Genomic DNA, 13,992 nt, shown 5'->3' on the forward strand with positions numbered 1-13,992 from the left:
CTTGTTCTTTACTCGAAATGTCTACTTCTCAAATACATCTGTACATGTTCAAGCCAGAATCCAATCTGAAATATGAGAGATGATAACGTGAACAACAACCTTAGCAACAAAGGCTACAGAACGGACAGCTGTTAATGGGCACACACAACAAGACAATTTCAGCAAACAAAGCATTCAGAGCAAGCTGAAACTTGGGCTTTCGACTTGCAGGGAGCATTTTTACATAAGTTAACCACAAGTTTTGGAATTTTGACCATGTTTAGCATAAATATCTGACATCATAACAGTATCTAAATAACAGAAAATCACAAAAAGAATATGTCCTCTATAAAATCTTTTTTTCAGATCTGATAAATAAAGGTCAGTAACATTGCTGCTCTCATGTCAGAAACATGTTATGCATCTTATATCATTTCCATATGTGCAACTTTAATCAAAAGTCAGCTAAAAGTGAAGTGAAATGCAGGCCAGCAGGGAGACTTATGAGCTTTTTGAGGGCACACACGTGCATGTTAGTTTACAAAGTGTGTTTGCTGATAGTAGTTCTGTCATGTGGCAAAGCTTGTGTTTGCCTGGACCTTCAGGTGGGCTACACCCACACCCATACAGACATCAGTAAAGGGCAGCTCCTGACCCATGACCCCATAAAGGTTTGGGGCAGGTTGGAGGTGACAAGCAGCCACTTTCAGCAGGTTTATGTTTGGTGAGACTATGTTGTTCTGCTCAGCCTCTTAGGGATGGAGCTGACCGCAGCATCATGGCCATTAGGTCAGTCTAAGGTGTGAAACCACTGACCGGACATCTGAGCTGTAGTCTCTTGTCTTTTTGTTCCCGGCAGACAAATGCAGCCCGTCGTCGAAAATCAAAGTCGCACTAACTCATTCTCGCCACCCCATTTCCTCCTCCTCAAATCTTTCGACCAACTTACGTATAAATAAACATGCATACAGGCAGTCGACTCACCTTTCCTCCCCACCATACCGTTAAATAAACATGCTGGGGGAAGCGAGGGGTTAATAGGGCCAAGTTTAGGGAAAAGGGGGAGAAGGGAGGGAGTGATGGAGGCATGGAAGGTGAGGGAGGCCCAGGGGAGCTCATTATATTCAGACAGAGGAGACATTAACATACACACACTATTACACACACTCTGACACACACACACGTCCCGACTTTTTTTTTAACACACACACAGAGACTTATTACTCTTCATGTGTAACATATGCTGGCTTAAAGCTCCATTAACACACAAAGTTTTATAAGCGTACTTATTGAAAGCAGTAACCCAGAAAACTCACTGGTTCCTGGTGGAGTGAAGCCCATAAGCTACATTATAACATGAGAAAGGAAAATATGGCTGCTTTTCCAGGATATTAAACTATGTGTTGCAAAGATTTGGTGTCTTATATCTGTCATGTTAAAGTGGGGTTTTGCCCGGAGTTTAAGAAAACTTAATGCACTTGAAAGTTTCTTTCAGGAAGTATATCTGTGTTATTATATTAATATTACAGTTCTTTTTTTCTTTCCCTGCCTTTCTCTGTGTCAGCTTGGCAGTGTTTATTTACAATTTCTTGTTTTATGATCATCGCTATAATTGATAGTTAACTATGGCTCTGCTCTCCCACTGTTGGATGAACATAAACAAGTACTAAAGCAAAGCATGTGTTACTCACTCAGCACTCTGTGTGTGTGTGTGTGTGTGTGTGTGCATAACCCGGGGTGTGAGAGCCAGGAAAGCCAGACTGGTTTCATTATGCTCCAAACTAGCCCATTATGGTTAGGGAAAATCATCCAAACCCTAAACAGTTGCCATGGCGACGCCGTGTCACCTCTCTTTTTTCAACCTCCTTCACTCCCCTCCTTCGCTCTCTTCCAATTTCATCTCGGCCCTCACCTACGCTGCCTCCACCCATTCTTTTCCCCCCTCCTCCTTATCCTCCTCCCCTCTCCTCTCCTCTCCTCATCACACTGCCACGCACACACTCTCTCTCTCTCTCACACACACACGCACACACAAACACACACAAACGTGGCACTCGCTCTCTTTTTTCCCCCAGCGATAGAGTTTCACAGCCACCTTCCCTCTGCCCTCTCACACTGACTGCCCTCTGCTTAAAGAAAAATAAACCAGTGGAAAAGAACACAGAGGACAAAAAACAGCAACAGGGTTTTGAAATTGTAGGGTCTCTATCTTTTTCCTTTCTGTTTCATTTTGTTCAGCGTTTCTTGTTCCTCAAAAATTTTTGGCTGTTCCACTTCCTTTCCTGTAATGTCCAAATCAGGTTTCTGTGTAGGGGATAAATAGCATGAGGAGTAACTGAATCAGATCCTGATAATGGTCAGTATTAACCAGTTCAAGACGATTGTTGTTGCTCTGGATTAACACTGTTCCTCAAATCTGTACTGGGAAAGTCTCACCTAGAAAACATTCCTCCCTTGATCAGGATAGAAATTGAATCTTGCATCAATAAGTTTTAGTATTCTGTATATTTTAATATACATATTATGTCCATTAACATTTTAAACATCACTGATCTGTGCAAACTCATGCTGTGCAGCCAAACTTTGTTCATACCCACAGAATTATTATGAATTCTAGTGCAGATCCTAATGTTTTTAATGCTGAATTTTGGGAAGATGTATGTAAAATGATGCACAAGACAACTAGAATATTTCCGTTCAATAATATATCTATTTCACTCAGTGTAAATGTTACTGATGTATTAATGTAATAGGTTTGTATTTCACCATTAACCCATTTTCCATTTCTGTTGTTGTTTTTCATGTAAATACCTGTTTATGTATATATTTATTTCAGGGTGCCATTTTTGTTGTTGTTGTTAATTGTGTCAGGACAGACCGGCTACATAAACATCATTTAAGTTTAATGAGGAGCAGGAGCATGATGACACTGTCAAACAGTGTAGGATAATGTGTTTTCCAATCTTAACGGAATAGTTTGGGAAGTTTTGGAAACAGGAGGAAACAACTAGCCTGGCTCTGTCTGAAGGGAAACAAAATCAGCACCTCTACAGCTCACTAATTAATCATGATTCATCTGCTCAAAAAGAGAAGTGTAAAAATGACACATTGTGGTTTTACAGAGGGGTTATGTGCCAAACTATTTCTGGTCTGTGCAGGGACTTCCTGAAGTCACAGACAAACATGATATAACATTAATTAGTGAGCGCTAGAGATTTCTGTTGGTGGATTTTGTTACATTTGGACAGAACCGTGCTAGTTGTTTCCTCTTGTTTCCAGTCTTTGTGCTAAGATAAGCTAACCAGCTGCTGGCTGTAGCTTCACATTTAACTGGCATTTATGAGATTGGTATCAGTCTTCGCATCTAAGTCTCTGCAAGTAAGTAAACACCTGTATTTCACAAAATGTCAAGCTTTTCTTTTAAGACTACCTAAAGGGAAAACTGTATGTTATATGGTTAAAATGTAGAAATCCCTTGTGAGCACTGAGAGGGTGTCTTGAGGAGACTAAAACACACCTGCACACATGCTGAAGACATTATTAATGACTTAAAGTGGTTTAGTAGTGCTGTGCTTTAGAGCTGGTGGTCTGTGATTCTTATTGGGTTGTGTTTGATGTCTCCTCTTAATGGCAAGGTCCCCTGCGTTATGATCACACACATACAGAGGCACACTTTATTACAAGACTAGCCATTTTCCTTGTCACCATGATAAAGCTCTTGGCGCTCTACCGCGGTTGTTTTAAAGCCCAGACACCCTTAGCCATTACTCAGGTGATATGCCAGCAACTGGTGATCAATGTGTCTCTAATAGAGCGAATAAGGGGGAGCAAAAAGGGAGAAAAAGACAGCGATATTGATAGAGAGAGATAAAGATAAGCACAGAGAGTGATTGCACTTTTACCTTCTCATTCATCACCCAGTTCTTATAGAGCACTAACTGGCCCCAACCTGCTCTGCAGTAATAGCCTGTCTGGATGCTGTATTTATGAGGTGCCATCAAAACAATGGCATTTGTCTAGGCACTCGGATCATACACTTTTATCATCACTTTTATCATTATGTCTTCATCTGTGTGTGCACGCGTGTGTGTGAGTCCACTGAAAGGTCTGTTAACCCATGCGTTAGTAGGCGTGAGGAAAGCTCAAGGGTGAGTGTTGACTGCAAGGCGGTTAATGCTGCTTAAAGTTCAGCCAAATCCTAAGGTCAACATGCTTGTTTCTGTATATCTGTCTGAACTCCAATCTGTTCATCTGTATTACTGTCTATCACTACCTCTATCTTAGTGTTACTTGGTAGGTTGGTACACAGAAATGTCGGTAGGTTTTGCAGCAGTTTCAGGTTGAAACCACTGTGAATCATACAAAGGATGAAAAGAGCACCACGAGTAAGGAAGAAACAAAGAGGACTTCACTGTGCAGTGTTTTGTCTGTGCATGGGAAAGGGAAGCTGAAGAAGCAAAAAACTTTGATAAGCAGGGGTTGGGTGGAGAGGGGGAGGTGCTAGTGTGTGTGTGTGTGTGTGTGTTTAAGTGTGTTGTGTGGGAGATGTTGAGAGTGGGGAGAGTGAGAGTGCCAGGCGATGTAGGAGGGAGAGAGAGTGAGGGCACGTCTGGAAAGCATCAAGCCGTGGCTCGGCATATGTGCATGAACATGTGCATGTGTGTGTTGTGTAGCTCCTCTGGTCTCTGGCTTGTTAACCTGCAGGTCACGGGCAGCTTCAGGTGATGAAGTCAATGCCTGGCACACAGCATGGGAATAATGACCTTTTCCATAGAGAGCACATACTCATGAATAAACACACACACATAGAAACATACTTACATACTGTGTGTGTTCATGGGCCTCTCTAGTGTTTTTACCTCTCCATGTCAAAGCCTGCAACACCTTCAAAGGAATAGTTTGACAATTTTAGGAAATATGCTTATTTGTTTTAATGCTGAGAGTTAAGATGAGAAGAGCTTTCTAAATGACATGTATCTTGTTTGTTTAATTTGTACAAAAACGAAAGTGTAAAGATTACAATTTGTGGTTTTATTGGGGATTATATGCCTGCCTATTTCTAGTCTGGGTGCAGTGACTTCCTGGAGTCTTGTCACCATGACATTGCCATGCCAAACCACAAATTGATGTTTTTACACTTTTGTGCAGAGCAAACAAATTAAATAGGTTATGATAATCAGTGAGTTTTACAGGTGCTGGTGGGTGGATTTTATTACTTTTGGACAGAGCCAGGCTAGCTGTCTTCTTGTTTTCAGTCTTTATGCTAAGCTAAGCTAACCAGCTGCTGGCTGTAGCTTCATATTTATCGTACACCTACACACAACTGGTATCAATCTTCTCATCTAACTCTATAAGAGTTTTTCCCAAAATGTCAAATATTCCTTTAAGTCTCTCAATCCTCTCATTAAGATGAATGTTACCGAAGCAACTCGTAGTATAGAGCTAGTAGTGCCTGGTGCATATTCTTGCCTGGTTATCACGCCTCAGGAAAACTGGAGCCTGGCGTGTCTGAAAGGAAACCATCTTCTCTGAGATAAGACAAGTTTGGTGGGAGGCCACTCCTTTCAGAACAGTGTTTATGTCTTTGATCAGCAGTATGCGTGTGTGTGTGTGTGTGTGTGCGTGTGCGTGTCTGTGTTACAGAGAGAAGCAAAGAGAGAGACCAGCAGCTGGTATTGTGTTTGTGTTTTGTCCTGTGAGACCTAGCCTGAGCTGGTGTTGTATTACATGCACTAGTGTTGGGGTGAGTTGGCTCGATAGCCAAGAAGTGAGGGGTGACAGATGAACAGGAGAGGGGGTGGGGTGGCAAGGGGAGGAGGGAGAAGGGTTGGTACCGGGCAATTAAGCCAGCATCTGACACCCAAAGCACTTCTCATGCTCTGGCACAGGCTATTGTAGTCTGGAATTTGAGAAATGCATTTGATCAGTACGGTGTGTCTGTGTGGGTGTTATTTTGGACGACTCCTGGGGACAAAACAGCCACCAGAGAAGGGATAGAGAGAATAGACAGAGGAGGTGGAGGGCAAGGGTTACCTGATGAATACATGTACTTTTATCACCGAATCCAGCATCCAGTATTTTCTTGTCAAGTAGAATATGGGCCTTGTTCTACAAGGGAAAAAGCTCTGCAAACTAACAAGATACAAACACAATATTGCACTGTTTGATTAACCTTTATGGGGCGAGTCTGTCAAGTGAGAAACTGATTGAAAAGGAAAGAGAGATGTGTAACATTCCAGCTCACATTGTTTGGACGACAGGAGTTAAAAGGAGGAGGGCCAAAAGATATTTTATCTGGCAGTGCAAACTCTGTGCCTCCCTCCTCACTCAAAGGGAATCCCATCTTTTCTCTTTGACCTCAGCATTCCTCAGACTCAGGAGCGAATTCAAGGCCAAAGTGTGTACATGCGTGTGAGATCAGTGTCCACCTTCAGACGCCTTAAAGTAATTAATATGATCCTCAACCATGCAGTTTTGAGGGTTGAGTAACTCAAAGAGGAAACCTATACCTGGGTTATGGCTTCAGTTTCTCATCTACAGTTGAGGCCGACCTGCTGAGATGAGTTTACTGCAGCTGAAAAACGAGCATCAGTTCAGTCCTTCACCTCTGTGTGAAATATAGAGCTGTTGTGATGCTCTATAGACTTATACACACAGCTCTGCATTTATTTATTGATTTTGCTTTAACTTTTTTTTTTTCCAGCTAAACTGATATTAAATAAAATAAATGTTATCATTCTCAAAACACATGTTTAACATATGTGTTCTAGCCTGTGTTGTTTTGAGCACTTCATCTTTTTCAAGCAAGTTAACACCCTAACAACACCAGAACATCAAGTTATTTATAGTCAACATTGAGTTATCTTTGCATCTTCTTGGGTTGTGCAGCAAGAGGATGTTGAAAATGTTTTAAGTATCTGAGTAATGGCACATAAAAAGCCTTGACACTGAGCACACAACAAACAGAACTATCAATTTAATAGACTAATCCGTGGTACATTAAAACATTTAGACAGCTAGAGCATTAGCCTGTAATGCTGAGTTGGCAAAAAGCTTAAAAAGACAGCGTAAAAGGGAGGAGAAAGTTTTGAAGATTTATTGTTTACACTGAGAAATCAGCCTAAACAATAAGGATGAAAGTAGATTTCAATTTGATGTGGCTAGCCTACTATTTACCTAATGGGAATGTAAATAAATAGTAATTTCAGTACATGTGGTACCACTCCCTATCACTGAAAATGTTTAGAGCAGGTTGGTGCTTTCACCCTAATGGCTGTCAGGAGGATACTATCACTGTGCATGTAGTGCCATCCATTGAAATCAAATGTAACTGCAGCAACAGAAGTACAGTGAATCTGTTTTCAGGTTGTAGAAGGACACCTAGTGGTGCAATGAGTCACAGCAGAGGAAGTTGTAACCAAACTTCCTCTTCATCTGTTGTTTCAAAATGTAATAAGTGTGAAAAGGCTCAGAGATTGAAAGAACTTATGTGAAAAGTCGGTTTATTACAGGAAGGTAAACAAGGCACTGTACAATGACACTATAAACATTCCTGGTTGGCTGCTGGACACATAGCATGATTAGAAATGTATGAGTGTAAACGCTAGTAACCAAACTTGTTAAGTGCATCTACGATTTTGGTCAATTCTATGTATGGATTATCATCCAGAGTTTGCAGGGTCACAGAGCAGTAAACTAGAGAAGGATGTGGCTTTTAGTACATCTTCAGGGCTGGGTGAAGCGCAGGTATTTCTTCCCAGAAGGCACCTCTTTAGTGGTCACACCGTTAGGGAAGAGAGTAGCTGCTTCAGCATCAGAGAGAGAGGGAATCACCATGACTTTGTCGCCAGGCTGAAAGGGGTGTGAGAAACAGGAAGCATATTTTAAATTGTGATACGTTTCTTTTTTTGGATTGTAGCCGGTGTCTAAGGCTTCCTTCAATTACTGTAGTGACAAGACTGTTTTCTAAAGTGATTTTTCAGTATTTCAACACAAGTGGGGCATAGAACAGTCGCAGCTTGAATTCTGATCATACAAATAAATAACATCACTGATATAATTGTCTCCATTAGATTAAATTTGATGTTAGTCAAGCTCATGAGTTAATGTACCTGTCATTACATCATCTGCCTGTAAAGAGGGCATGCATTCAGGCATCTGACTGATATGAATACATGATGATTCAACTGTTTACCTTCCAGTCGACCGGTGTAGCGACCTTCTTCTGTGCAGTGAGCTGCAGAGAGTCGATGACTCGCAGCAACTCATCAAAGTTCCTTCCTGTGGTTGCAGGGTAGAGGATGGAGAGCTTCAGCCTCTTGTCTGGGCCAATCACAAAGACCTGAAGAGGATTACAATGATAGCGGTTTAACATAAGACCCAGAATATGCTACAGTTTTACTCTTGTGAAAGTTTTACTCTCCAAAAGAATTAAAATATATATTTTCCTTAACAGTTGGTCATCCATTTTCATGTATAGAATCAGTTTTAGACTGACATGAGGACACCATTACATTTCAGCTTACTTAGGTGACAACCTGCAGAGAAACCAGATAACATTTAGATGCTACCACTGTGTCTATTGCCTGTGTAACAAGTAGCCAATCAACAGCCTGTCTCACACAAAGGCATAATTCTGCTCTGATTTGATTGGTTCCCAGATAAATGTGGCCATCTGCAGCTAAATTTGAGAATATAGGCCAAAGCCTTTCAGTGACAGGAAGGTCTGATCATGGCTGATTTTCCTGAAAAAGGCAAATTTCACTTGCAGTTGGTGTTAATTTTGGTTCATGATACTATCTTTTAACTTTTGTTTTTGTCTCATAACAATCACATGCTCTTTACACACCAAGAGGGTGGTGTAGTGGTTTAATTTAAAATACAGAGAGAGGCCATTTGCACAAGTGTAACACTGAGGACGTGTGTCTTACACAGCGAGCAGTGAGGGGCATTCCATCCTTGTCGATCTCATCGGGGTCCAACATGCCCAACTTCACGGACAGCTCTCTCTTGTCATCAGCGATGATGGGGAAGGGCAGAGGGCTTTCAGCCACAGTGTTATATGCCATCACATCCTATGGAGCGGGAAGGGACACATTGTCATTTTTTTTTTTAGACCTGTTAGTTGGTGTATTTCATCATACTCAGCAAATAAATCTCACCACCCTGACATGACCCTGCACCCTGCATGAGCCACAAACAGAGGTTCAATAGCATGTTACAAGGCCATGAGAAGACCCAACAAATACATGCTCAGACAGAGAAAACACTTGGCTCAGAAAACATGTGCAGCTGTTTTCTATTTTTTTTGGTAAGGGAGGTGGTATGGAAGATTTTAAATGCCTAAATAAAAAACAAATCAAACAAAGAAATAAAGTGAAATACAATAAACATTGTCATGCATTTCCTTTTTATGTATGCATTCTCAAAAAAGAAAAACCTCCCCCACACCTCCTCAGGGAAACTAATGACAGCGCTTTGTGTTAAGGTCCAGGTATTAATGTACATCCATACATATGTATGCTTATATTTCTGTACCAGTTTATGTTATCATGTATTGGGAGGAAGTGGGAGCTTTTATTGTAAGGATACAGGAAGTGTTGTGAACATGACCACCGCCAGTAACTTAGTTTTTGGGTCAAAAGGCTGTGTTTTTGTCAAGTAACTCTTTGCATTCAGTGTTGGCAGGTCTATGCTGCTCTCTGCTGGACAAAACTGAAATGCACCTTTTCACTTTGTTTTATGTGTTGTGATTAGATTTCAATACGGTGTGGAAAATTCATATCACAGTGAAAAATATTAAGTTGGTTATTAAAGACAAAAAACAACTTATTGTCCTTCTAACACTTTTTTTTGTAATTATGACAAAGTTAATGCATACATAAAGAGGAAATACATTTAACAATGTGTGTTGTATTTCACTTCATTTCATTGTTTGGTTTGTAATTATTTTAGGCTTTTTTTAAATCATTTTATTTTAGGCATTTTGAATCTTCCATAGCTGGAGATACAACTGTTTCAAAATCAAAACCAAGCAGTTCATCTTATTGCCCAGTGACTCCACTCCCTTTTGGGCCAATCACTGGCCTTAGAGAGGAGGCGTTGTTATAACGTAGCAAAGCCAATCACAGGGAGAGTCCTGTCTGTGTTAAGGGGAACTCATGAATACTTGACCCCTCAGTTTCTGCCAAATACCACACGCACACATGCACAATAACAATGTAACTCAGCATGAGAGGCAAACAAGAGATAAGTTTTTCAATTACCTTGACCGATGGATAAAGTTTAACTCAACAAATCTACAGGGTTATAGACTCTGGGGCAAGGAAAATATGTAAAACAAAAATCCTCTCCACAGGAGGTACACAGATGGAGTCTGAAGATCATTACCATTTGATTGCAGTGACTTCTGACTTAGCTGTCAAGGTTACTAGATAGTAAGCCTTTTAAATGTCATAGTTAATTACTATCATTACATGTCCTCCACCCACAGTAGCCTGACCAGTTTGACAGCCCTATCCTTTCACCTCTTACACACCAAATTTAAACAGATCGAGACACTGGCTGAAGCACACAGCATGTACCTTGCTCCAGTTGCGGTGATCCTCAACACTGTCAATTGACAAGGCGATCATCTTCACACCTCGCTTCTTGAACTCATCACTGATCTTAGCGGCACGGGCGAGCTCAGTGGTGCAGACAGGAGTGAAGTCCTTTGGGTGGGAGAACAGAATACCCCATCTACAGATTAAAGAGGAAAATATTGATATGTTAATGAAGCGATGAGATATGTGTTCTACACATCTTCTGTATAAAAGGCCTGGCTTAGAATCCTCAGAGTAAAAGATAAATGGACTTATATCCAAAGTGCTATACAATTAGCCTCTCTTTCACCCATTCACACACATGGAAAGCTACCATGCAAGGCACAGACCTAACCATACAAAAGTACCAAAACTGTCTTTGTAAAGAAGCAAATAAGTTCATTGACAGCAGTTAACCCTCACTTGCCTGTTAAAGACTGACATTCAGTTTTATGGACAGTCATGTTATGTCCTTCAATGCTAAAAGTTCAAGCAACCACACGCTAACTGAAATTCACTAGAAAAGCTCTTATTTCTTGTAGGGTGACCAACCAAGACATTTACATGCTTGAGGTGTCTTAGCATGTGCATTTATTCTGTCTTATGTGTGTTATTATTTATGCCTAATTGCAACCATGTTTCAACAACTTTCAAAAAGATTTAAAAAGAGGCAAAATACAGACAGGGGTAAGAGCACAAGGAGTGGAAGTTAAGACAAAAGAAGAGGAAGAAATGGCTAAGAAATGAGAAAAACACTAAACATTGTGTCTTGGGAGAGGAAATTCCAGCCACAGATTGAAGCAACAGGTGTCTGGGAGAATCTGGAAAACTCATGCTCAAGACATTAAACGCAGCTGTGCTGTACTGGGAATGTTCAGTGTATTTGACGAAGAGTGGGTGAAGGGTAGGGCAGACATGAGTTTTAGCGTGTAACATTTGGAATTCATCTCAGCGTCACATGAGTTTTCTGCCTCATATTATTTGTGTGGATTTACACTTCAATGTGTCGCAACTTATCATCACATGATAGAAGCGACAAAAAGAGCTTTGCTCCTCCCAGGCATTGTGATCACCTGATCATGGGGTGACCAGAGGCTCCAATTAGATTGGGAACAATTGAAACAGAAGTGGAAACAAATGCTGGACACTGACACAGTTTCTAGCAGGAACATGTTCAGAGGCTGGTGTTGCTTTTAACATCAACAAGAAGTGAAAGTCTGCACATGGGTTATTCTAGGAAAAGAGATACTTCACGAGAACTCTATTTATGCGTATGAAATGAACACCATTTGTAGGCTTGATGGAAAGGTGGCTGTAAAATGTTTGTTGTTTGCTCTGCTGGGATAATACTCAACCAACCGTCGCTGAAAGACCTTATGGAGCTTTGAAGGATAGTATTTCAACAGATGGTTTTCTCTCACAGGGGCCTATCTCAGCATCTTTTCCCACCAAGGAAAGAAGGAAGTATTTACGCAATCACCAACGGCAACTGGGCAGAGCCCTTACATTGATAAGCATAGACGTTATGTTTGGACAATATGGCCGGTAACATTGCTGCAACATCACATCTGCTAACTCACTGTGTGTCATCATCATTCAAGACAAGGAGATCATCACTGATTCATCTATCAGTTATAATCTGAACTTAATATTAAACATTTGGTTAAAAAATTGTAGACAATAGTGAAAAAGGTGTCACAGTTTTCCATAACTCAAGGTGACAAATGTCTTGTTTTGTCTGGCCAACTGTCTAAAATCCAAAAAGATATTTGATTTACAGTTTTATAAAAACGGAGAAAACCAGCAATTCCTCACACTGAAAATGTTTTTGCTAAATAAATGACTTACACTATTTATCATTATCAAAACCGTTCTGTCAAGTTCTTCACTTCTAGGTGGATGATACAGTCTAAAAGGTAGTATTGAGTTACTCTGATGTAGTTTCAGAAAATGACAAAACCTGTTTAACTTGAACAGTTATCTGTGTGAATACCACACAAAAAGCACTTTAATAGAGTTACTGGACCATCATACAACGAAAATGCGCACATTTACACCCATAAATGCAAAGCTTTGTGTGTGTGCGTGATGTGCATGTTACACTATTCCTTTCTCTCTGCTGTTTCGAAACAACCCAGGCTAGCAGTGTTGGGCGTTAGCGTGGATGCCAACATGGGGTGCAAGCAGTGAAGCGCAGTTCCAAGTTCACACACAATACAGGCCTTGTCCTGACTGGCATAAGCACAGTCAGGACAAGGCCTGAAAACACTGTATCAGTTGTTTTCAACCTAGACTGAAACCTAAAATATAAACATCAGCCTTGCTTCTCTAACTCTCATTAGTCTGCAGCTAAAACATGTCACGGCCAATCACACATATATGTATTATATTGGTTGGAGAACAACAACTGTGGTAGCATGTACATTATATTACATTTACTTAAACAAAGTAAGTATAATTTTGAGGTAGATGTATTTTACTTCAGTATTTCTATTATATTACATTTACTACATTTCAGAGAGAAATACTGGTCTTTTTACAGCATTACATTTATTTAACAGCAGATTTTACATACATGTGATCAGTGTATAATTTGTGATGCAGTGTTATAGAGTTAGAGACATTCTGTATTAATGCATATTAATTACAATGTTAATGTATAATGATCTTACAATGCAACAATATAACACTGTCAGAGGCCATTGTGCATACTTTTATTTCTGGTACTTTAAGTACATTTTGCTGCTGATAGTACTACATATGTAACATTTTGAATGCAGGACGTGAAACTGTTTTTATGGTGTGATATTGCAACTTTTACTTCAGTAAATGATCTGAATATTTCAGCCAAAGTCTTAACGTTACTGCATTCTGAACTAATCCTACAGAGTCATGCTTTTGTAATCCCATGTGTGCCAGCCAGCAGGTGTCGCAACACTGGGATGCTGATCAAGGTCTCTTTAAACCACGCGGTTTGTCTTTGTTATGCACAATGATTCATTCTTTCACGGATCAAGAGCTCGGAAGCGCCTCGGTCTGACAACAGGCCTCCACTCACAGCTGCCGTGACGCAGTAAAATGTTGCATTGTCCAAAGCATTTCCAAAAACTCAGAATAAAGACAAAAGTTACATTGTAATGCTTGTACATGAAGCTGGCACACTTACGAGCTGCCCAGGAAATCGTGAAACTTGATCCTGCCGATGGTGGTGTCGGCCTCGAAGTTGGGGAACTCGTCTCCCAGCAGAAGTCCAGGCATGATGGGCTCTTCTCTGCAGCACACACACGATAAACGACGAGGCTGCAGCTGGAAAACAAGCAACCTGTGATCTGGACTGTCAGCGATCAGGACATGAGGGGATCCGGAAAGAGGCGGAGTTCACCTCCCTGTGTAGTTCACCGACCAACCAGAGCACACTCTGTTTTTTAAA

At 40.7% G+C, this 13,992-nt stretch overlaps 1 protein-coding gene across 1 annotated transcript; it reads right to left on the reverse strand.

Annotated features, from left to right (window-relative positions):
- Positions 1 to 7,464: 7,464 nt before the first annotated feature.
- Positions 7,465 to 13,927, reverse strand: prdx6 (peroxiredoxin 6). The gene is made up of 5 exons (XM_044362298.1): positions 13,729 to 13,927; positions 10,563 to 10,719; positions 8,910 to 9,053; positions 8,174 to 8,320; positions 7,465 to 7,830 (listed from the first exon to the last, which is right to left on the reverse strand). Exons 1-5 carry the CDS (start codon positions 13,818 to 13,820, stop codon positions 7,705 to 7,707), a joined length of 666 nt encoding a protein of 221 aa, XP_044218233.1. The 5' UTR covers positions 13,821 to 13,927; the 3' UTR covers positions 7,465 to 7,704.
- Positions 13,928 to 13,992: the final 65 nt, after the last annotated feature.

The sequence above is a fragment of the Thunnus albacares genome, chromosome 9 (genome assembly GCF_914725855.1).
Source record: "Thunnus albacares chromosome 9, fThuAlb1.1, whole genome shotgun sequence".
Taxonomy (NCBI): Eukaryota; Metazoa; Chordata; class Actinopteri; order Scombriformes; family Scombridae; genus Thunnus; species Thunnus albacares.